The sequence below is a fragment of the Oncorhynchus mykiss genome, chromosome 23 (assembly GCF_057628025.1).
Source record: "Oncorhynchus mykiss isolate SJ-2025 chromosome 23, ASM5762802v1, whole genome shotgun sequence".
Taxonomy (NCBI): Eukaryota; Metazoa; Chordata; class Actinopteri; order Salmoniformes; family Salmonidae; genus Oncorhynchus; species Oncorhynchus mykiss.
Genome location: NC_143044.1, coordinates 37173477 through 37197472, shown reverse-complemented (window position 1 = coordinate 37197472; position 23996 = coordinate 37173477). Strand labels below are relative to the sequence as shown.

At 42.6% G+C, this 23996-nt stretch overlaps 1 protein-coding gene and 1 non-coding gene across 2 annotated transcripts; both read left to right on the top strand.

The window, feature by feature from the left end:
* The first annotated feature begins 347 nt into the window (after positions 1-347).
* Positions 348-429, top strand: trnal-aag (transfer RNA leucine (anticodon AAG)). The gene has a single exon. It is a non-coding gene; the product is annotated as a tRNA-Leu (tRNA).
* Positions 430-567: 138 nt separating this feature from the next.
* Positions 568-23993, top strand: LOC110503125 (DNA-directed RNA polymerase III subunit RPC5). Its single transcript, XM_036960572.2, has 20 exons — positions 568-778; positions 6563-6658; positions 6794-6844; positions 6957-7034; positions 8802-8917; positions 11937-12019; positions 12156-12313; positions 12428-12547; positions 12651-12736; positions 13174-13218; positions 13310-13401; positions 13585-13705; positions 13915-13996; positions 14524-14583; positions 15983-16140; positions 16248-16309; positions 16395-16876; positions 19288-19365; positions 22344-22469; positions 22686-23993. The coding sequence occupies exons 2-20, from the start codon at positions 6596-6598 to the stop codon at positions 22740-22742; spliced, it is 2118 nt and encodes a 705-aa protein (XP_036816467.1). The 5' UTR covers positions 568-778; positions 6563-6595; the 3' UTR covers positions 22743-23993.
* Positions 23994-23996: the final 3 nt, after the last annotated feature.

Sequence of the window (23996 nt, the reverse complement as noted above, 5' to 3'; positions counted from 1 at the left end):
ATTTAGACTAATACACTTGAAACAAATAGCCAAACCGAAAGCTGCAGACATTACCGGTGCCTCGCCCGCGATCAACCCGAGATAAATAATTAAATGAAACGCAGCATAACGTGTTCAGTGCGTGCGCGTTCACGCGAAAGGGGGGTGTCTGGTAGGGGGAGTTTATCAGCACAACCCGGCCATCGACAAGTGCCAATATACCATCCAAACACCTGCTTTTCCGGTACTTCATAAATACATAACCATACTTAGCGGACTGATGCGATGTCATGTCACTGCTGTCTGGAAGTAATTGTACAACATTTATGAATCTATTAATCTTATTATATACAGAAGTAATGGTACACGATAGCGTGGCCGAGCGGTCTAAGGCGCTGGATTAAGGCTCCAGTCTCTTCGGGGGCGTGGGTTCGAATCCCACCGCTGTCAGGAATATTTTTCGGATCGCGGGCTCTACTTCCGCAGTCCAGTGAGTTGGAAATCACTACAAGGGCATAAATCCTTATGGATTATATGAAACATTTTAACACAATCTCATGTTAAACGCCTTTGCGACATCTGTAGGCTAAAACGTAAACCTTTTATCGCTTTGCATTGTGGGAATCCAAATAGCAGCTCCTCCCCACGTGTCTCTGTGGAGCCAAGCAACGACATGGCAGCGCTCAGATAGCCACCGTTACTCACTTCTTTAAAGCTCGATCACCTGAAGTATTTAAACATAGCAAACCCATTAACATACGTCAATGAAATAAACTGAGGGGGACGGTGAAGTGTGCAGGTGAGATCTAGCCCTTAACTTTTATTGAAATACAGGGAAAACTCACAAAATCGAGGCCTGGCAAATGACTTCCAATTATATTTGATAGCTTGCAAGCTAGAGTTTCGAGCAAACGTTAGCCAACACAACCGGGTATATTGCTAGCCAGTACTCAAGTAAACAGCCATATCTAAATATTTAGCTGTTTAACCATATCATGAGATATAGCTAGTTAGCCATAGTTACTTAACGTTAGATTTTTTACGTGTTACTCGTTATTTTACAGATTCGTTTTGTTTTTAGCGTTGGTTTGGCTCAAACTGTTTGATTGAATAAGTAGCTCACCAACACAGCCGCTATGCTACTTGTCACGTTGTCAATGCAAATTAGCTAACTAATGCACTGTTAGCTAACCAATGAACTGCGAGGACTACTCACGATAAAATGTATTACTTGGTGGTGGGCTGTTAGATGAATGGTTAGATTTCTCGATCTGAGGGAGGTGCTGTTTTTTTGTTGTTTTAAAATTTTGTGCATATGTATTTCTTATAAACATCCGTTTGTTGGCAATGTCAATTCTTACACATTTTTTTAAAATACGTACTTTTATGTTCGCTAGCAGGACAGGCAAACGCCGCAGAGTACTACCGAGCAACTCGTAATATCATGTACGTTACTATTACAGATAGAACAAAGAGACAGATTTCACCGGATGTATAATTGTGAAGCATCCGCTTGGCGTTTCCATTCGCTACCAAATATGGGAGAAGATGGAACAAAATTGATTTTGGTTAACACTCTGCTAATTTTCTCACCGATGAAACATTTGATCTATACAGTTTTCTGTTCCCAAAACTATAATATGTTACGAACAGAGTGGACTTTACCCTTTGCCAAATTTTTTAAAAATTGTTTAGGAGTACCAAGGCGAATTGAGTTATTGCACACGCTCACTTCAGAGTAGGCGTTCCTTAACATAAATATGCAAATAGTGGTAGAACGCGCAAATAGGATCTTGCTAGCTCGTGCTTGGCTCTGCCCACCTTGCTTGGTCTGCCAACTATGACTCAAATGACCCATTTGAAACAACAGGCTGGGGTCTCTTGGCTTCGGTATAACAAATCTTTGGTAGTAGCTCTGCTGATCACATCTGCCAATCACGTTATCCATATTTAAGATATTAGACAGAGGTCTATGTCAGACGAACTGTTATCAGTGTGTCTTTTTCTTGTTGTAATCAAACTATTTAGTTATAGAAACGTGATATAATTTTCACCAGGTAAGCCAGTTTCACCTTTATTTAACCAGGTAGGCTAGTTGAGAACAAGTTCTCATTTGCAACTGCGACCTGGCCAAGATAAAGCATAGCAGTGTGAACAGACAACACAGAGTTACACATGGAGTAAACAATTAACAAGTCAATAACACAGTAGGAAAAAAAGTATATATACATTGTGTGCAAAAGGCATGAGGAGGTAGGCGAATAATTAAAATTTTGCAGATTAACACTGGAGTGATAAATGATCAGATGGTCATGTACAGGTAGAGAGAGATATTGGTGTGCAAAAGAGCAGAAAAGTAAATAAATATAAACAGTATGGGGATGAGGTAGGAAAAATTGGGTGGGCTATTTACCGATAGACTATGTACAGCTGCAGCGATCGTTTAGCTGCTCAGATAGCAGATGTTTGAAGTTGGTGAGGTAGATAAGTCTCCAACTTCAGCGATTTTTGCAATTCGTAGACGGCATCCAATTTGTTGAGTAGAGTGTTGGAGGCTATTTTGTAAATGACATCGCCGAAGTCAAGGATTGGTAGGATGGTCAGTTTTCCTAAGGTATGTTTGCAGGCATGAGTGAAGGAGGCTTTGTTGCGAAATAGGAAGCTGATTCTAGATTTAATTTTGGATTGGAGATGCTTAATGTGAGTCTGCAAGGAGAGTTTACAGTCTAGCCAGACACCTAGGTATTTGTAGTTGTCGATGAAGACTGCTTCACAGTATTGTCTCTTGTCGATGGCGGTTATGATATTGATACTGTCAATGTAAGCTGTAAAATTACTCCCAATTTAGAACTCAGTAATTTAGCTAGCTTGCTACTTAACTAGCTAGTTCCAACAAGTATATCTGTTGCTTGCAAGCAGGAGCAGATGGCTGTATCACTAGCTAATGTCATTCTGGGGCAAGGAGCGTTTTGACAAAACGGATGGCACTGATAGACGGCATCCAATTTGTTGAGTAGAGTGTTGGAGGCTATTTTGTAAATTACATCGCCGAAGTCAAGGATCGGTAGGATGGTCAGTTTTACGAAGGTTCTCGTCTCTGGACCACACACGGTTTAGATTGCATTCTGCTAAGGTACTGCTATGGCTCTCTACATCGGTCAGTTACATTGGTGACCAGGGGAGGTCCTTTCGATACGCCTATGGGGCCTGGGCACATGCATGCTCCTGGAGAGAAAGGGTAATACTGCATGAGTTGATGACAGTTTGATGGTCTCCATCAGAAGTCCAGGCTTTTGGCGTAGATTGTAAAGTGCTCATTTCTGGATTGCAGTATTTTAAGATTGTGCCCCCCACGGCACTTGATATACACTGAGTGTACAAACATGAACACCTGCTCTCTCCATGACATAGACTGACCAGGTGAATCCAGTTGAAAGCTTATTGATGTCACTTGTTAAATCCACTTCAATCAGTGTAGATGAAGGTGAGGGGACAGTTTAAAGAAGGAATTTAAAGCCTTGAGACAATTGAGACATGGATTGTGTATGTGTGCCATTCAGAGGGTGAATGGGCAAAACAACAGATTTAAGTGCCTTTGAATGGGATATTGTACTAGGTGACAAGTAACACTGCTGGGTTATCATGCTCAACAGTTTCCTGTGTATATCAAGAATATTCCACCACCTAAAGGACATCCAGCCAACTTGACAAAACTGTGGGAAGCATTGGTGTCAACATGGGCCAGCTTTCAACACCTTGTAGAGTCCATACCCTGACAAATTGAGGCTGTTCTGAGGGCAAAAGGGGTACAACTCAATATTAGGTTCACTATATTTAGATATTTCAAATACTGCCTGAGACACCATTGCTATTTGTCTCCGTACTCAATAACTGGTGAAACACTTTCTGATGGTGTTATTTGTTTGAATTCTTATGAAACGTACATTATGGAAAACCTGTCTCGCACTGTCATGATTAGTAGAATAATGAATTTATTGGCAAGAATTTGGCACTGACGACTTTTAGGTTAGTAGGAAAGTTAATCATTTAAACACTTAAATATACTCACATTTAGTATTTCACGTTAATTTCCCAACTGTTTTTTCTATAATCCTACAGGCTCTATATTATTCTCCGTATCTTATATTCTAATGCATCCAACATTATGCATGTCCACCATGGTATTGGAGAACACTCATCTTATTACAGAGCACTTTGTACAACTGTTTTTAGAGAAGATTACATTGCAAGGTATGCTATGTGTGTAGGCTATGCCATCTGTATTGGCTAATATGCACATGACACACCCCCCTTTCCATCTACATGCATTTATTTGGGTTTCTATGCAAAGTACAGTGTCTTCAGAAAGTAATCAGGCCCCTTGACCTTTTTCCACATGTTGTTACGTTTACAGCCTTATTCTAAAATGGATTAAATAAATACAAATCCTCAGCAATCTACACACAATACCCCATAATCACAAAGCCAAAAGTTTATTTATTTTTTGCAAATGTATTAAAAATTAACATACCTTATTTACATAAGTATTCAGATCCTTTGCTATGAAAATTGAGCTCAGGTGGGTCCTGTTTCCATTGATCATCATTGATGTTTCTATAACTTGATTGGAGTCCATGTGTGATAAATTCAATTGATTGGACATGATTTGGAAAGGAACACACCTGTCTATATAAGGTCCCACACTTGACAGTACAGGTTCAGAGTAAAAACAAGCCATGAGGTCGAATGATTTGTCCGTAGAGCAGCGAGACATGATTGTGTCGAGGCACAGATCTGGGGAAGGGTAGCAAAACATTTTTTGCAGCATTGAAGGTCCCCGAGAACACATTGGGTCAGGACCGCAGACTGGGGTGAAGGTTCACCTTTCAACAGGATAACGACCCTAAGCATACAGCCAAGACAATGCAGGAGTGGCTTCAGGACCAGTCCATGCATGTCCCTGAGTGGGCCAGCCAGAGCCTGGACTTAAACCTGATCGAACATCTCTGCAGAGACCTGAAAATAGCTGTGCAGCAATGCTCCCCATTCAACCTGACAGTGCTTGAGAGGATCTGCAGATCTGCAATACCCAAGAGGACTCTGATGCTGTAATCGCTGCCAAAGGTGCTTCAACAAAGTACTCAGTAAAGGCTCTGAATACTTATGTAAATGTGATATTTCTGTTTTTTTATTTTAAATAAATTTGGTAGAATTTCTAAAAACCTGTTTTTACTTTGTCATTACGGGGTAGTGTGTGTGTGTGGATTGATGAGGGGGGCGAAAACAATTGAATACATTTTAAATTGAGGCTGTAACATAACAAAATGTGGAAATGTCAAGGGGTCTGAATACTTTCTGAAGGCACTGTATATGATTGAATGTTTCTTCAAGCCTGCCGGTACAGTGCATTCGGAAAGTATTCAGACCCCTTTTTCCAAATTCTGTTCTAAATGGATTAAATTTCGTTTTTTTCTTTGCTAATCTACACACAATACCCTATAATGACAGCAAATGTTTGTTTTTTTTACAAAAGTATTCAAAAGCCTGATTTGGTTGAGTGCTGCTGAGGTTTCTAGAAGGTTCTCCAATGTCGACAGAGGAACTCAGGAGCTCTGTCAGTGACCTTCGGGTTCTTGGTCACCAGCCTGACCAAGACCCTTCTCCCCCGATTGCTCTAGGAGTCTTGGTGGTTCCAGACTTCTTCCATATAAGAATAATGGAGGCCACTGTGTTCTTCTGGGCCTTCAATGCTGCAGACATTGTTTTGGTACCCTTCCCCAGATCTTTGCCTCAACAAAACCATGATTCAAAAATGTAATTTACTGACAGAGATGGCTAATGAAACACATTGACATTTACAGTAGCCAGCTAGGCTAGTCAAACTGACTTTTTGCTAGCTTTCAATAAATTGGCTAAGTGGTCAAGACAATTCGTATTGCATGCTGCGTATTTCAAGTGCACTCAAACAGATATTTATCTTATTTCAGTCTGGGAGCTAGCTATATCTGTTCCTCTTCATCAGACAGCAGCTTGTGTTTTCAGAAGAAACTGTTTACGTTTTAGATTGAAGCAGGCCATTGGCTGCCAACATCCCGGGGTGTATGTTCAGGATTTCTGATTGGTTCCAAGTTTAGCTGTTCGGCAAATTTGCTAGAGCTGACAGTGTTGAAATATACTTAATGTGCAAGAATTTAAGGTGCAAACAAATTGTATAGTCATCATAAGAATGTTTTACTGTCATATACCAAAAAATTTGCTCCTCCCTTGACGGGGTTTGATCAACTTCAAGTTTTTCAGCTTCGGCCCACAACTTATACATGTTACATCATTGCACAAGTGTTAGCTAGCAAGCTAAATGGCTAAAATAGCCATGTTGCTGATGTGATGTGTCTGTCTAACGAGCTCGATGGTACTGGAATGTCAGAGTTTTGAATGATGTATTGACTGCTAGCTAGATAGCCAGTGTCACTGTTTCTGGCTCACGCAACGTTAGCTATTAACAATTCCTTTAACGTTAAATTTAACGTTGCTACTTATCTACCCCTGTTAGTTTGTCGGTCACTCAGCATCACTGTTATTCTAGGTTGGCTCTCCGGAGGTCTCCTGCTACTCTTCTATGACATCTCCCCCTCCCCTCACCATGGCCAGCGGGGAGGACGATGACCCCGTCATACAAGAGGTGAGTGGCTCGTTTCCCCAGCACTCCTGTTTACCAGTCTATTTCTTCCCAAACCAAGGTTTTATCATCTTGGCGAGAAAGATGAGTGATGGAAAGAATATGAACCCAAGATTCCTCTCTTTCTGTTTCTTTTAGATTGATGTATACCTGGCCAAAAGCCTTGCGGACAAGCTCTATCTGTTCCAGGTAGGTTCTGCATCTACTCTGCAACAAGCTGTATGGATTTGATATGTTCCTGGTTAAGATCTTGTACAGCTATCTTATCTTAATTTCGCTTGTTTTTTTTTCTCCTTCATAGTATCCAGTACGCCCTTCCTCTATGACCTATGATGATATCACTCATCTGTCTGCCAAGATCAAGCCCAAGCAGCAGAAGGTGTGACTGGGCTCCCTTGTTTAAGAGATTTTCATCTCATATGGATATCCATCTCATTTGGACACACCTACTCATTCCAGTTGTTTTTCTTATTTTTTACTATTTTCTACATTGTAGAATAATAGTGAAGACATCAACATTATGAAATAACACATTGAGTCGTGTAGTTACCAAAAAAGTGTTAAACAAATCTAATTGTATTTTCTATATGAGATTCTTCAAAGTAGCCACCCTTCTTCATGAGGTAGTCATTTCAATTAGCAGGTGTGCCTTGTTAAAAGTTAATTTCCAATGCGTTTGAGCCAATAAGTTGTTGGTAAAAGACCCAAGTCCATATTATGGCAAGAACAGCTCAAATGTATTAATTTTTTATCCTTTTTATTTAACTAGGCAAGTCAGTTAAGAGCAAATTCTTATTTACAACGACAGCCTACCGGGGAACAGTGGGCCTTGTTCAGGGCCAGAACGGCAGAATTTTACCTTGTCAGCTCGGGGATTCGATCCAGCAACCTTTCGGTTACTCCCAACGCTCTAACCACTAGACTAACTGCCGCCCCAAATAAGCAAAGAGAAACGACAGTTCATCATTACTTTCAGACATGAAGGTCAGTCAATGCGGAACATTTAAGAACTTTGAACTTCAAGGAACGTTCAATCTCAAAAAACATCAAGCGCTGTGATGAAACTGGCTCTCTTGTGGACAGCCACAGGAAAGGAAGACCCAGAGTTACCTCTGCTGCAAAGGATATGTTCATTAGAGTTACCAGCATCAGAAATTGCAGCCCAAATAAATGCTTCAGAGGTCAAGTAACAGACACATCTCAACATGAACTGTTCAGAGACTGCGGGAACCAAGCCTTCATTGTCAAATTGCTGCAAAGAAACAACTAAAGGACACCAATAAGAAGACTTTATTGGGCCAAGAAACATGAGCAATGGACATTCGACTGGTGGAAATCTGTCCTTTGGTCTGATGAGTCCAAATGTGAGATTTTTGGTTCCAAACACCGTGTCTTTGTGAGAAGCAGAGTAGGTGAACGTATGATTTCCGCATGTGTGGTGGAGGAGGTGTGATGGTGCTTTGCTGGTGACACTGTCAGTGATTTATTTAGTATTCAATGGACACTTAACCAGCATGGCTACCACAGCATTCTTCAGCGATATGCCATCCCATCTGGTTTCCGCTTAGTGGAACTATAATTTGTTTTTCAACAGGACAATGACCCAACACACCTCCAGGCTGTGTAAGGCTATTTGACCAAGAATGAGAGTGATGGAGTGCTGCATCAGATGACATGGCCTCCACAATCACTTGACCTCAACCCATTTGAAATGGTTTGGGATGTGTTCGACCGCAGAGTGAAGGAAAAGCAGCCAACAATGGCTCAGCATATGTGGGAACTCCTTCAAGGCTGTTGGAAAAGCATTCCAGGTGAAGCTGGTTGAGAGAATGCCAAGAGTGTGCAAAGCTGTCATCAAGGCAAAGGGTGGCTACTTTGAAGAATCTAAAATCAAAAATGTACTTTGATTTGTTTAACACTTTTTTGGTTACTATATGATTCCATGTGTTGTTTCATAGTTTTTGATGTCTTCACTATTATTGTACAATGCAGAAAATAGTAAAAAATAAAGAAAAACCCTTGAATTAGTAGGTGTGTCCAAACTTTTGACTGGTACTGTATGAAGGACAAACCACATTATCCATCTTCCCTAGCCTGTCCTATTATTAAACAATATCCTCAGTTTATCATTTGTGTCTTTGTGTAGGTGGAGTTGGAGATAGCCATCAACACTCTGAGTCCTAACTACTGTCGAAGTAAAGGCGAGCAGATCGCCCTCAATGTGGACGGAACCACCTCAGAGGACTCCAACACCTACTCTGTGTGAGTGCACTACATACAGTGGTTGCTCCACTGAAAGTTTTGCGATTATGCTGTGGTACTTAGGGGTAATTTTTGGTTTAGTATGGTACCCTGCGTCACCACTTCATTGCTCCAGACCAGCACAAGGGGGAGTTAGAGCATTGTATATGCTTTTGGGTCCTACTGTGTCTCTAACTGACAATGAATGGTCGACATAAACCTAAATAGAAACTGATAATTGTGCACAACTTCAGTATTACTTACTAAAACTGTTGTTACACTGAGGTTTTTATTTTATTTTGTTAGGATTATTTTGCTCTTACTGTGGTACTGTAGACCACTCCCGACCGGTCATGTTATACAGCACCTGAGTGGTGCAACGGTCTAAGACACTGCATAGTGTCCAAGAATATCCAAGCTGTGTTGCTACAGATGCTGGTTAAATACCCGTTCTGGCCTCGACTGGGAGACCCATGAGATGACTGTAGGTTTTTGGTTTCTCTCCCTTTAAAAACAGAAATGAATCATTCTAAATAACAAACTGGCTTTATTTACAAATTAGTAACAATGTCTGACCCCATGTTCAAGATTGGCCTTTTTCTCCCTCATTTTACATTATTTGAAAACATCATCTCCAAAATGTTTTTTTTTTTAAACAAAGCGATTCATTATTATTAATTTATAATTATATAAAAGCCCCTTGGATATTCTCACAGATATATTATTGACCCTGTTATTAACAGTGCCTTGTGAAAGTATTCGGCCCCCTTGAACTTTGCGACCTTTTGCCACATTTCAGGCTTCAAACATAAAGATATAAAACTGTATTTTTTTGTGAAGAATCAACAACAAGTGGGACACAATCATGAAGTGGAACGACATTTATTGGATATTTCAAACTTTTTTAACAAATCAAAAACTGAAAAATTGGGCGTGCAAAATTATTCAGCCCCTTAAGTTAATACTTTGTAGCGCCACCTTTTGCTGCGATTACAGCTGTAAGTCGCTTGGGGTATGTCTCTATCGGTTTTGCACATCGAGAGACCGACATTTCTTCCCATTCCTCCTTGCAAAACAGCTCGAGCTCAGTGAGGTTGGATGGAGAGCATTTGTGAACAGCAGTTTTCAGTTCTTTCCACAGATTCTCGATTGGATTCAGGTCTGGACTTTGACTTGGCCATTCTAACAACTGGATATGTTTATTTTTGAACCATTCCATTGTAGATGTTGCTTTATGTTTTGGATCATTGTCTTGTTGGAAGACAAATCTCCGTCCCAGTCTCAGGTCTTTTGCAGACTCCATCAGGTTTTCTTCCAGAATGGTCCTGTATTTGGCTCCATCCATCTTCCCATCAATTTTAACCATCTTCCCTGTCCCTGCTGAAGAAAAGCAGGCCCAAACCATGATGCTGCCACCACCATGTTTGACAGTGGGGATGGTGTGTTCAAGGTGATGAGCTGTGTTACTTTTACGCCAAACATAACGTTTTGCATTGTTGCCAAAAAGTTCAATTTTGGTTTCATCTGACCAGAGCACCTTCTTCCACATGTTTGGTGTGTCTCCCAGGTGGCTTGTGGCAAACTTTAAACAACACTTTTTATGGATATCTTTAAGAAATGGCTTTCTTCTTGCCACTCTTCCATAAAGGCCAGATTTGTGCAATATACGACTGATTGTTGTCCTATGGACAGAGTCTCCCACCTCAGCTGTAGATCTCTGCAGTTCATCCAGAGTGATCATGGGCCTCTTGGCTGCATCTCTGATCAGTCTTCTCCTTGTATGAGCTGAAAGTTTAGAGGGACGGCCAGGTCTTGGTAGATTTGCAGTGGTCTGATACTCCTTCCATTTCAATATTATCGCTTGCACAGTGCTCCTTGGGATGTTTAAATATCCAATAAATGTCGTTCCACTTCATGATTGTGTCCCACTTGTTGTTGATTCTTCACAAAAAAATACAGTTTTATATCTTTATGTTTGAAGCCTGAAATGTGGCAAAAGGTCGCAAAGTTCAAGGGGGCCGAAAACTTTCGCAAGGCACTGTATATTGGTCATGGCTCCTGAGTGGCGCACAATGGGATTGCCTTGCAGTTCTCCAGCTGTATCCATGGAAAGTGCGCAAGGTTCAAGGGATGAGGGCAGGGGGCACAGGATGAGCCGCAGAGCCGGGCACAGAAGACAGACTTAGCCCATGGGGAACGGAGGAGGAGAGGTGGACCCCCACCCCGCCACACTGGGTAGCACAGAGCAACACTATAAGGGGCGTTGCACTAATAATGGTGCTGACTAAAGAAACATTCCTGCTGTTCTAGCAGGTAGCTGGACAATAGACTGGCCTAGATGTTTTTCTAAGTTAGGTTCTATGTAGTAGTAGTAGCAGTAGTAGCAGTAGCAGGACAATATGCTTTGTGGATGGGGCCTCTCCTGCTACAGATACCCGTGCCGGCCGCCACCGGCAGACCCATGAGGCAGCTTTTGGTTTTCATTTAGAATCCTCCAATCCCCTCTATGTAATTATTGGTGTAGAGTCGCGTCATATTTTTCAATATGCTGTAGGCCTACCGTAGGCGACATGAGTCTCGCTAGTGTTGTGTAATGTGGTGTCGGTCGTATTTCTTTAAAGAGCATATTGAAGTTAGAAGCAAAAGCCTACAACTATTTTATCACAGTTTTATCACGGGGATCATTTAGCTCAATAGCCCAGCACTATAGCCTACTCCCGACCGTCACAATGTACAGCGCCATATTTTACGTTCCATCCTAACAGAAACCCAGAGGGTTTTTCATTTTTCTTGGAGTAGAAACACCATAATATTAATCAAATGAATTAAGCAACATTTCTTAAAATCAGTCCCATATACTATTTATATAAATGTAAATCTCCCGCAGGCCAGATTGAATTGGCTCATATGCTGCCCACCCATGACTTTGTACACTTTGTGTTGGTTCATTTCTTAGTACTCTGTGTTAGTTTCATTTGTGTATGTCATCTGTCATATGCTGTGTCTGTGACATTCTGGTCATTCATCAATCTCCTTGCAGGAAGATGATGGACAAGCAGACGTTCACATCCATCCAGTCCACGACCAACACCTCCAGATACGCTGCTGCCATCTTCAGGAAAGGTAGCTGTGTTTCTGTACATTCATATCCATCAGCACTGACATTGCTCTCCTGCGTGTGTTCATGTTAGTCTTGATATCTAAATGTTTGTCTCTGACTCGGTGTGATGTCACTGATGGGTGTTGATGATGTCATCAGGTGAGCTCCACATCACGCCGCTGCAGGGCATCCTCCAGATGCGACCCAGCTTCTCCTATCTGGACAAGGCTGACTGCAAACACAGAGAGCGGGAGGCCGCTAACGAGGGGGGAGACTCCTCTCAGGACGAGGCAGATGAAGATGTCAAGGCCGTCACTGTAAGGAAACACACACAATAACAATCACAAAATGGCCCTCTTAAATCAATTGTTGAGCTCTGTTTTCTTTGTCAGTATTGGGATGGTCAAATTAAACCTGTCTCTTTCCTCTAGGTGAGGTTTTCCCGTCCTGAGTCGGAGCAGGCTCGTCAGAGGCGTATCCAGTCGTATGACTTCCTTCAGAAGAAACAGGCAGAGGAATCCTGGGTCCACCTGCACTACCACGGCCTCAATGTAAGGGGGCGCTCTCACACACTGTTTTATGTGACCTCTGTTCATCCAAGTCACAGCCAGTCTCAACTTAACACCTACTTTGTGTGTGTGTGTGTGTGTTTAGGACGGGCGTTCGGACCACGAGAGGCTATACCTGTACTGCCAGGCTATGGGAGGTTCCGAGAACACAGAACTGGTGAAAACTCCAAAGTGAGTACTAACACGTAGTGTCCCTATTTGAAAGTGAGTACTAACACGTAGTGTCCCTATTTGAAAGTTGCTTTTGTGTGTCATTCCTTCTCTCTCTTTTCTCCCGCTCCCTTTATTCATCCCTCTCCCTTTTCTCCTGATCCCTTTATTCATCCCTCTCCCTTTTCTCCCGGTCCCTTTATTCATCCCTCTCCCTTTTCTCCCGGTCCCTTTATTCATCCCTCTCCCTTTTCTCCCGATCCCTTTATTCATCCCTCTCCCTTTTCTCCCGATCCCTTTATTCATCCCTCTCCCTTTTCTCCCGGTCCCTTTATTCATCCCTCTCTCTTTTCTCCTGATCCCTTTATTCATCCCTCTCCCTTTTCTCCCGGTCCCTTTATTCATCCCTCTTTTCTCCCGGTCCCTTTATTCATCCCTCTCCCTCTTTTCTCCCTCAGGGAGTACCTGGCAATGCTCATGCCTCCTGTCGCAGAGGAGAAGATGTAAGTCAAACTTGCATGGTGTGTAATGTATTAAGCCATGTTGTAACATTTCAGGTATGAAACTGATGAGTCCTTGGTGTGTGTGTGTCAGTGTGAGGCCCGTAGGTCCCAGTAACATGCTGTCCATGGCCCAGCTCCGGACGCTGCCGCTCGGTGACCAGATCAAGACCCTGATGAAGAACGGTACACTAACCTTGTTACTTTTGCTCCAATAAATCTTTATTTTCCCCAAGGGAAATGTTTTCAAATCAAATGTATTTGTCACATGTGCCGAATGCAACTGGTGTAGACTTAACTGTGAATTTGTTGCTTACGAGCCCATGTCCTCCATCTTATTCTTTCCATAATTTCTCTCTTCCTCTCTAGTTAAGGTGATGCCGTTTGCCAACCTGATGGGTTTGCTGACCCCTGGGACAGACTCCACTGCAGTGCTGCGCTGCATCCAGCAGGTGGCACTACTGGTGCAGGGCAACTGGGTGGTCAAAAGGTGAGACGGACCAGGTTCACAGATCCAGATTAAATAGATCCAAAAAAGTCTTCCTTCTGGATTAATTATTCAAGATCTAAATGTGTGATTTCATGAACAAAGATTATGCTTGGATACTTAAAAAAAATAAAGAAAAAGATGAACTATTGTCCCAGAAATATTTCAGGTCATGTCCCTGACAGCAGTTGAACACTCTTTTGTTCCTTCAGTGACGTGCTGTATCCTAAGAACAGCTGTAGTCCCCACAGTGGTGTGCCTGCTGAGGTGCTGTGTCGAGGAAGAGACTTTGTGGTGAGTCACACTGTTTATACCCTTACCATATCTCCGAGCAGATCTTCCTGCACAGGTCCACAGTACAATTGTGCATGTTCATTGACAAGAGGTTAAAATTTCAAGACTTCATGGTGAAATTTAAACAGGAATAAAAATATGTTTTGTATGTATATATATATATATATGTGTGTGTGTGTGTGTGTGTGTGTGTGTGTGTATATATGTATATGTGTGTGTGTATGTATATATATGTGTGTGTGTGTATGTATATGTGTGTATGTATATATATGTGTGTGTATGTATATATATATATACACACATACATATATATATATATATATATATATATATATATATATATATATATATATACATACACACATACATATATGTATGTGTGTATGTATATGTGTATATATATATGTGTGTGTATGTGTATATATATATATATATGTATGTATGTATATGTGTATATATATATATGTGTATGTATGTGTATATATATATATGTGTGTGTGTGTGTTTTATGTTCTTGTTTCTCTTAGATGTGGAGATTCACTCAGGATCGCTCGGTGATGAGGAAGGAGATTGCAGCCATCATCAAGGTAATCATCAACTGTTTTAAACAGTTCACTGCACCAGGGGGTGCTACTAAAGCCACCTGCCGTGTCTCACACCTGGCCAAAGATACCCAATTCAAATACCACTCTATTTAAAGTATATGGTGTAACACACTTCACAAGTGTTCCTATAAGTCAATCAATCAAATGTATTTATAAAGCCCTTCGTACATCAGCTGATATCTCAAAGTGCTGTACAGAAACCCAGCCTAAAACCCCAAACAGCAAGCAATGCATGTGTAGAAGCACAGTGGCTAGGAATAACTCCCTAGAAAGGCCAGAACCTAGGAAGAAACCTAGAGAGGAACCAGGCTATGAGGGGTGGCCAGTCCTCTTCTGGATGTGCCGGGTGGCGATTACAACAGAACATGGCCAAGATGTTCAAATGTTCATAAATGACCAGCAGGGTCAGATAATAATAATCAGTGGTTGTCGAAGGTGCAACAGGTCAGCACCTCAGGAGTAAATGTCAGTTAGCTTTTCATAGCCGATCATTGAGAGTATCTCTACCGCTCCTGCTGTCTCTAGAGAGTTGAAAACAGCAGGTCTGGGACAGGTAGCATGTCCGGTGAACAGGTCAGAGTTCCATAGCCGCAGGCAGAACAGTTGAAACTGGAGCAGCAGCACGGCCAGGTGGACTGGGGACAGCAAGGAGTCCTCATGCTAGGTAGTCCTGAGGCATGGTCCTAGGGCTCAGGTCCTCCGAGAGAGAGGGAGAAAGAAATAATTGGAGAGCATACTTAAATTCACACAGGACACCGGATAAGACAGCAGAAAAACTCCAGATATAACAAACTGACCCTAGCCCCCCAAGACATAAACTACTGGAGGTAGAGACAGTAGGGGTCGGGAGACACTGTGGTCCCTTCCGACGAAACCCCCGGACAGGGCCAAACAGGCAGGATATAACTCCACCCGCTTTGCCAAAGCACAGCCCCCACACCACTAGAGGGGTATTTTCAACCACCAACTGAGACAAGGCCGAGTATAGCCCACAAAGATCTCCGCCACGGCACAACCCAAGGGGGGGGCGCCAACCCAGACAGGAAGATCCCGTCAGTGACTCAACCCACTCAAGTTTAAATTTGTTCCTCCCCTCACTAACAGTTACCCCCAGAGGGTGTTACTAAATGTCTGCCCCCCCCCAATAAGTTACCTCCAGAGCAGTTGAAGCTGGTGGGAGGAGCTATAGGGGGATGTGCTCATTGTAATGGCTGGAATGGAAATATGGAACGGTATCAAACAAATGGAAACCACATGTTTGACTTTGTTCAATTTATTCCACTCCACCATTACAATGAGACTGTCCTCCTATAGCTCCTCCCACCAGCCTCCTCTGCTCCAGAGGTTGTTGCTAACTATTTGTCCTCCCTGTTATTTCCAGCTCCCCCCGGAGGACGTGAAGGACTTCCTGGAACATATGGCGGTGCCTCGTATCAACCGTGGCTGGGAGTTCCTGTTGCCAAGCGACGGTTCCTTCATCAAGAAGCACCCTGACGTGGCCCAGCGGCAGCACATGCTGTGGATGGGGATACAGAGCAAGTAAGACATGACATACGCAAACACACACACATTATCACTCACTGTTTGCCTTGGTAAGGTAACATGGACAGAGACGGTTGATTTTATGTTTCATGTTTTGTTTGCAGATTGGAGAAGGTCTTCACCTTCTCTAAGGATGACCTGGTATCCAAAAAGGACCTAGAAACAGGTGTGTGTGCTTATAGCAGCGTCTTTCTGGCATAATGTGTTTTATAATTGTCTCTAGCTGAAAACTGTTTCTCTGTCCTTTACAGAAACTGTGCACGTGAGTGGCGAGCAGCGGCTGAAGGCTGCCCATGAACGTGCACGGCATAACCAGCCCTCTCTAGAGAAGGACCTGAGCGCTCGTCGACAGGGTGGAGCTGGGGCGAGTGGCGGAACTGGGGTTCGGGTCAAAGAAGAACCTGTCAGTGAAGACGAACCCATGGACTCGTGCTCATCCGTGCACCCTAATGGTTTGGTTAACGGTTACCCCTCATCCTCCGCTACCTGCCCCGCCTCAAACCCTCATAACGGGCACGGCGGGACCCCCACTCCCTCACCGTCCCCTGAGCTGAGGGACTTTGTGTGGAACACGTTCAGGAAGCAGCACGTGCTGACGCTGAGCGAAGTCAAGAGGCTGTTCAACCTCCACCTGGCCTCCCTGCCTCCCGGACACAGCCTGTTCCACTCAATCTCAGACCGCCTGCTACAGGATACTATACTGATGAGCCAATGCAAACAGATACTGGTACCTGTGAGTATTAGATCCTGTCCCTGCTGCATGACTACCATCCCACCAGGGCTCCCTTGGGTTTTGGGTTTTGAAACTGGCATGATAGGGGGTTTGGGGTCAGTTCCTCTGGAAAACAGACAACCCCCTGTGGTACTCGAGAATTTCAGTTAAAGATCGGCCCATTCTTCCACCCGGTGAGTAAGTCTAGATATCCACAGATAAAGAGCCTCTCCTTGGACTAAAGAGATCAGCTTTTGGCTCCCGGCCAGATTAAACTCAGCCTGCCCGGGTTGTCTTCTCTGCTGCAATGATGGTCTCTTGCTTGCCTCAGGAGTACAGCCATCACCTTTCCTAAACAGAACAACAAACTGTGGTTTTGGTGTGTGATCTATCCCTGTAGCAGCACACCGGCTTTACTCCTGAGGGTAGTAGGTAGGAAGTAGAGTGAGAGCAGTGAGGCGATGGAGGGTTGGCCTTATCAGGTTCAGCTCTCTGATTAGAGCCTGATGGCTGTGTGATTGTAGAATCTAACTGTTCAATTATATTACACCCCACCAGACTGCACTGTACCTTAGGTGAAGCCTACATTTTCCTAATGAGGTGTGGTTCTTTAAACTTTGCTCTCATGGTTGTCTTAATGCCATAGTACTCATCAGAGAAGTAGTTGAATGAACATTGTTAGCATTAATACCATGACACTGCTACCTATTGTATACAGGTCTAAGACACTGCTACCTATTGTATACAGGTCTGAGACACTGCTACCTATTGTTTACAGGTCTGAGACACTGCTACCTATTGTTTACAGGTCTAAGACACTGCTACCTATTGTATACAGGTCTGAGACACTGCTACCTATTGTTTACAGGTCTAAGACACTGCTACCTATTGTATACAGGTCTGAGACACTGCTACCTATTGTATACAGGTCTGAGACACTGCTACCTATTGTATACAGGTCTGAGACACTGCTACCTATTGTTTACAGGTCTAAGACACTGCTACCTATTGTTTACAGGTCTAAGACACTGCTACCTATTGTATACAGGTCTAAGACACTGCTACCTATTGTATACAGGTCTGAGACACTGCTACCTATTGTATACAGGTCTGAGACACTGCTACCTATTGTTTACAGGTCTAAGACACTGCTACCTATTGTATACAGGTCTGAGACACTGCTACCTATTGTTTACAGGTCTGAGACACTGCTACCTATTGTTTACAGGTCTGAGACACTGCTACCTATTGTATACAGGTCTGAGACACTGCTACCTATTGTTTACAGGTCTAAGACACTGCTACCTATTGTATACAGGTCTGAGACACTGCTACCTATTGTTTACAGGTCTAAGACACTGCTACCTATTGTATACAGGTCTGAGACACTGCTACCTATTGTATACAGGTCTGAGACACTGCTACCTATTGTATACAGGTCTGAGACACTGCTACCTATTGTTTACAGGTCTAAGACACTGCTACCTATTGTATACAGGTCTAAGACACTGCTACCTATTGTATACAGGTCTGAGACACTGCTACCTATTGTATACAGGTCTGAGACACTGCTACCTATTGTTTACAGGTCTAAGACACTGCTACCTATTGTATACAGGTCTGAGACACTGCTACCTATTGTTTACAGGTCTGAGACACTGCTACCTATTGTATACAGGTCTGAGACACTGCTACCTATTGTGTGGATAAGGAACAAGTCTCCCTCTGAGTATCAAATCCCCTTTTTCAACCTGGCTTAGGTTCTTATCCCCCTTGCGCTCCTCGGGATTTTGTAGGATTTAGATCCTGGAAGGAGGAATGAGGTAGGGAGGTATGGGGAGGGGTTGGACGGAGGAAACTGTCCACTGTTAAATAGCTTCTATTATTGGCTGAGAGCACAAAGCCTATTACCGTTCCAGGAGGAGTTAACCATTAAGCCCTGTGTAGAATTTGCCTGTACACACACATCTAGGATCAGATCCCACTCCCCAAATACGGACTAAACAATAGTCCGTCAGATGAATGCAAAACTGACTTTGGATCAGCTTCGAGGGGCAACTTTATCCTATCCCAGCAGAGGTTAATGCTTTCTGGGAGTGGAGAGGGTTGAATCAGGGATTTGCTTAATGGTTTTGGGATGGATTAGAGATCCCGTTACATTTACATGTTGGTCATTTAGCAGATGCTCTTATCAAGAGTGACTTAGTCATCTTCTTAACACAGCACGCCTGTTTTGTTTTGTTGAGATTGGGAATAACTTAATCCAAAGTGTAGCTTCTTGTAATATAAGGTATCCCGTGTCTGTAGAGCCCAGTGCTATAAGACTCGGGGTCACTGCAGGGATTTCACTCCTGTCTCCTCTCCTGCAGTTTCATCAGTTGTCTTTCTCTTCGTGTATTTTCATCGGTTTGGTCTCTCTTTTTTCCCTGTAGTTTCCAGCCCAGAGCACGGCAGCTGCGGATGAGCAGAAGGTGTTTGTTGTGTGGGAGACAGGAGAGACCTTCGACAAGGTAACAACACCTGGGGTCAGGGTTCTTCTTATAGTCAAGTGTGTAATAATTTTGTTTTCCTTTTCACTCATCATTCCACATGCCCACTGCACCTGTTACGCCCCTGAAAACAGGGGAGAAATAATCACGAGAGTGATACACGCACATGTTCATTCACAATCGACATAAAATGTCAGCTACTCTCAGTACGATGCTATTCTTCACTACAACCGAGCAGGGCTCATATTACTCTCTGCAAACTTAACTCTAACTTCCTCAAGATGTTACTAAAACACACCTTAAACACTCTTTACATGTTAGCGAGTTATTACATTTAAATTACTATTTTTTATCATCAATAAAGTACCTGAAAACAGGGGAGAAATAATCACGAGAGTGATACGGTGTTGTTTTCTCAATTCAACATTTAGTTCAATGAGAAAAGGCCGTGATTTCCCCAGGAATATGGGTGGAGACCAGAGCAATCGATCTCCGGCTCATAGATTGAGAGCATTTCGTAGATCACAGATTAACACTTTTAGGCACCACAAAATAAAGTAATCAATATAATGTTTACACATTACTCTCACAATTCGTACCCTTTGTACACTTGACGGATTTTAACTTTAACACAATTATATGAATGTTATCAATCTCTATCAACTAATACTGAATGCATCTTTTTAACCTTAGATGTTTTAAGATCCTCACTTACTAATACTTTTTAATGTATAACAGGCTATGAATATTTCCTTTAACCTGTCACACACCCACTGGATCACTTGTATGTAACCTGTGTTTTGAAATCATGCAGAAATACTCTGGGAGTGGCTTGCGAAAGTATTCAACCCCTTGGCATTTTTCCTATTTTGTTGCCTTACAACCTGGAATTAAAATGTATTTTTGGGGGTGTTTGTATCATTTGATTTACACAACATGCCTACCACTTTGAAGATGGAAAATATTTTTTTATTGTGAAACAAACAAGAAATAAGACCAATTTAACTTATTCGCATAACTATTTACCCCCCAAAATCAATACTTTGTAGAGCCACCTTTTGCAGCAGTTACAGCTGTAAGTATCTTGGGGTATGTCTAAGCTTGGCACATCTAGCCACTGGGATTTTTGCCCATTCTTCAAGGCAAAACTGCTCTAACTCCTTCAAGTATGCTGTATACCGGCGGAATCGATCCATCTTTAAATCATACCACAGATTCTCAACTGGATTGAGGTATGGGCTTTGTCTAGGCCATTCCAAGACATTCAAATATTTCCCCTTAAACCACTCGAGTGTTGCTTTAGCAATAAGCTTAGGGTCATTGTCCTGCTGGAAGGTGAACCTCTGTCCTAGTCTCAAATCTCTGGAAGACTGAAACAGGTTTCCCTCAAGAATGTCCCTGTATTTAGCACCATCCATCATTCCTTCAATTCTGACCAGTTTCCCAGTCCTTGCCGATGAAAAAACAGCCCCACAGCATGATGCTGCCACCACCATGCTTCATTGTGGGGATGGTGGTCTCTGGGTGACGAGAGGTGTTGGGTTTGCGACAGACAGCATTTTCCTTGATGTCCAAAAAGCTCAATTGTAGTCTCATCTGACTAGAGTACCTTCTTCCATATGTTTGGGGAGTCTCCCACATGCCTTTTGGCGAACACCATACGTGTTTGCTTATTTCTTTCTTTAAGCAATGGCTTTTTTCTGGCCACTCTCTCTTCCGTAAAGCCCAGCTCTGTGGAGTGTACGGCTTAGTGGTTCTATGGACAGATACTCCAATCTCCGCTTTGGAGCTTTGCAGCTCCTTCAGGGTTGTCTTTGGTCTCTTGTTTTTTATATTTTATTTTGCATTTTCCAATTAAGAACATTCAAAACAAAAATGAAAAGATAGTGACAGTAACAGATAAGCATAATATTTGTATTTTTTAAAATTATATATACAAAAAGTCATATTCATTTTTTTAATTAAACAAATAATGAGACATTGCATCATAATATATTTGGTCTCTTTGGTGTCTCTGATTAATGCCCTCCTTGCCTGGTCCGTGAGTTTAGGTGGGCGGCCCTCTCTTGGCAGGTTTGTTGTGGTGCCATATTCTTTCCATGTTTTAATAATGGATTTAATGGTGCTCCGTGGGATGTTTAAAAGTTTCTGGTATTTTTTTATAACCCAACCCTGATCTGTACTCTCTACAACTTTGTCCCTGACCTGTTTGGAGAGCTCCTTGGTCTTCATGGTGTCGCTTGCTTAGTTGTGTTGCAGACTCTGGGGCCCTGTCAGAACAGGTGTGTATATTTAGAGATCATGTGACACTTAGATTGCACACAGGTGGACTTTATTTAACTAATAATGTGACTTCTGAAGGTAATTGTTTGCACCAGATCTTATTATGGGCTTCATAGCAAAGGGGGTGAATACATGTGCACACATAATTATTACATTTTTTTTTTTAAACAAATAACCCTTTTTACTTCACCAATTGGGACTATTTTGTGTATGTCCGTTACATGAAATCCAAATAAAAAATTAATTTAAATTACAGGTTGTAATGCAACGGAATGGGCTCCCGCGTGGCGCAGTGGTCTAAGACACTGCATCCCAGTGCAAGAGGCAGTACCTGGTTCAAATCCAGGCGGCTGTATCACATCCGAAGAGAGAGTGGCCAGAAAAAAGCCATTGCTTAAAGAAAGAAATAAGCAAACACGTATGGTGTTCGCCAAAAGGCATGTGGGGGAGCACAATTGGGTTTGGCCGGGGTACGCGGTCATTGTAAATAAGAATTTGTTCTTAACTGACTTGCCTAGTTAAAGGTTCATATTTTTCTTACTTAAAAAATAATAATAATAAATAGGAAAAACGCCAAGGGGATGAATCCTTTTGCAAGGCACTGTGTGCCCTCCCTTACTTAGTTTCAGAAATGTGGATGTGTTTGAGCTCCCTTTTCATTTTTCTGCCTCTACATTTTAAAAGATCTTCATATTGTTGTCACCCCCCCCCCCCAGCACCGTCAGGTCCTGTATGAGATCTTCATGAAAAACTACCGGGTAAGGAGGAATGTGATCCAGACCAGGCTGACGCAGGAGCTGGGAGACCAGACTACCAAGGCTGACATGGACCGCCTGCTCAAGGTACGACTGGCCTCAGAACAAAGTGTAGAACAGACTGCTGAACAGTATCTAGAACTGGCTTTAGAATAGGTTCTGGAACCATCTTCAGAACGGGTTCTGGAATCTGCTCTAGAGCTGGCATTGAGTAGCTGAGTGGGCTGTAGGAACACCATTTAAAACTGTCTGAAGAATCAGATGTGGTAATGTTAACCTGTCTGTTTGGTCCTGGCTTGTTAGGAGTGCTGTGTGAGCTTAGGAGGGATGTGGTACCTCAAGGGTACCCTACAGTCCTGACAACATTGAGGACACGCCCCTGTGGCCACCATCACCCAACCAAACCCACTCCCCCAGAGCCTAGTGGGAGGGCTCTGTACGGGGAGGCAGGGCAGGCAGACACACGAACCAATCGCAGCCCTCCTGCCCCCAGCTCTCAGGACCTGGATTGGAGGACTGAGACGTCCATCATCTGCTCCTGTCAGAACACAATGCTTGTTGTTATTGCAGCTGAATAAGTCACTTGAGCATGGTCCAAATGGAGGCGGCCTGGTGGACAGAAGACCTTCCATATTCACAAGGGCTGGAGCAGGAGCACAGATGTGTGTATTCGAGTGAGACAATACTGAAAAACTAGATTTACTATGCTATTATTTCCCAATCTGTACTTTAGTACCCTAAGAACAGCTCATTGTGCTCTAGTCCAGAACAGGTAAACTTGATTCAACTAATGTGGGTGGGCTGGTTAAGGGCTGAGCACAAATGTGCAGTCCTGGAGGTACTCGAAGAATGGATAAGGGAACACTGTACTATGCCATTGAGAACTAGACTATATTTTGAATTCATAAAGTGACGCTTTATTTTGTTTTTGAATTAAATTTATTTTACCAGACTGAGGGTGGTGTTCGTCTAAAGAGTTCAGTTTAGCCCTGTAGTTTTATCCTTTGGGGGGGAAAATAAACATATTTGAGTCCTTTTACCATTCAGTTTAAGGCCTTAACTAGGGTAGCACATTGCTAGTTTAAGTTGAGTTTTTTCTACTTTTGTTCCTCTTTTCTTGACTTTCATTCAGGGAGAAGGGAGGAATGATAACTTTGGTTTGATAGTCACTCCACCCTCTGTCACTGATAAAGGCCATACAGAGCAGGACAACACTGCATCGTGTTGAAGGTTATTTAACAGCTTGTGTTACACAGTTATCAATCAATAGCTGGATCAACCTATATAGCTACAGGCACTTTAAACTACTGTTGTGAGTGAACTAAAAGCAAGGGTTTGCTGAGGTGAATCACAATACAGGAGTGAATTGATGTTGAAGTGATCACAATCATTTAAAACAAAACTGTTTTGACCTGAGCTTTTTTGTGCAAATCCTTAACTGTTAACCCAAAGTTTTACCACAAGGTAGAGGTGAATTTTACTTTCACATGTTCATTTTATATTTGATACAGTTAAACTAGACAGTCAGCGTGGGTAAGGCCTGTTTCGAGTTGCAGAGAAGCACTTGGAAGTGGAACCTCATGGAAAATGTGAATAAAAACGATTGAATGATTG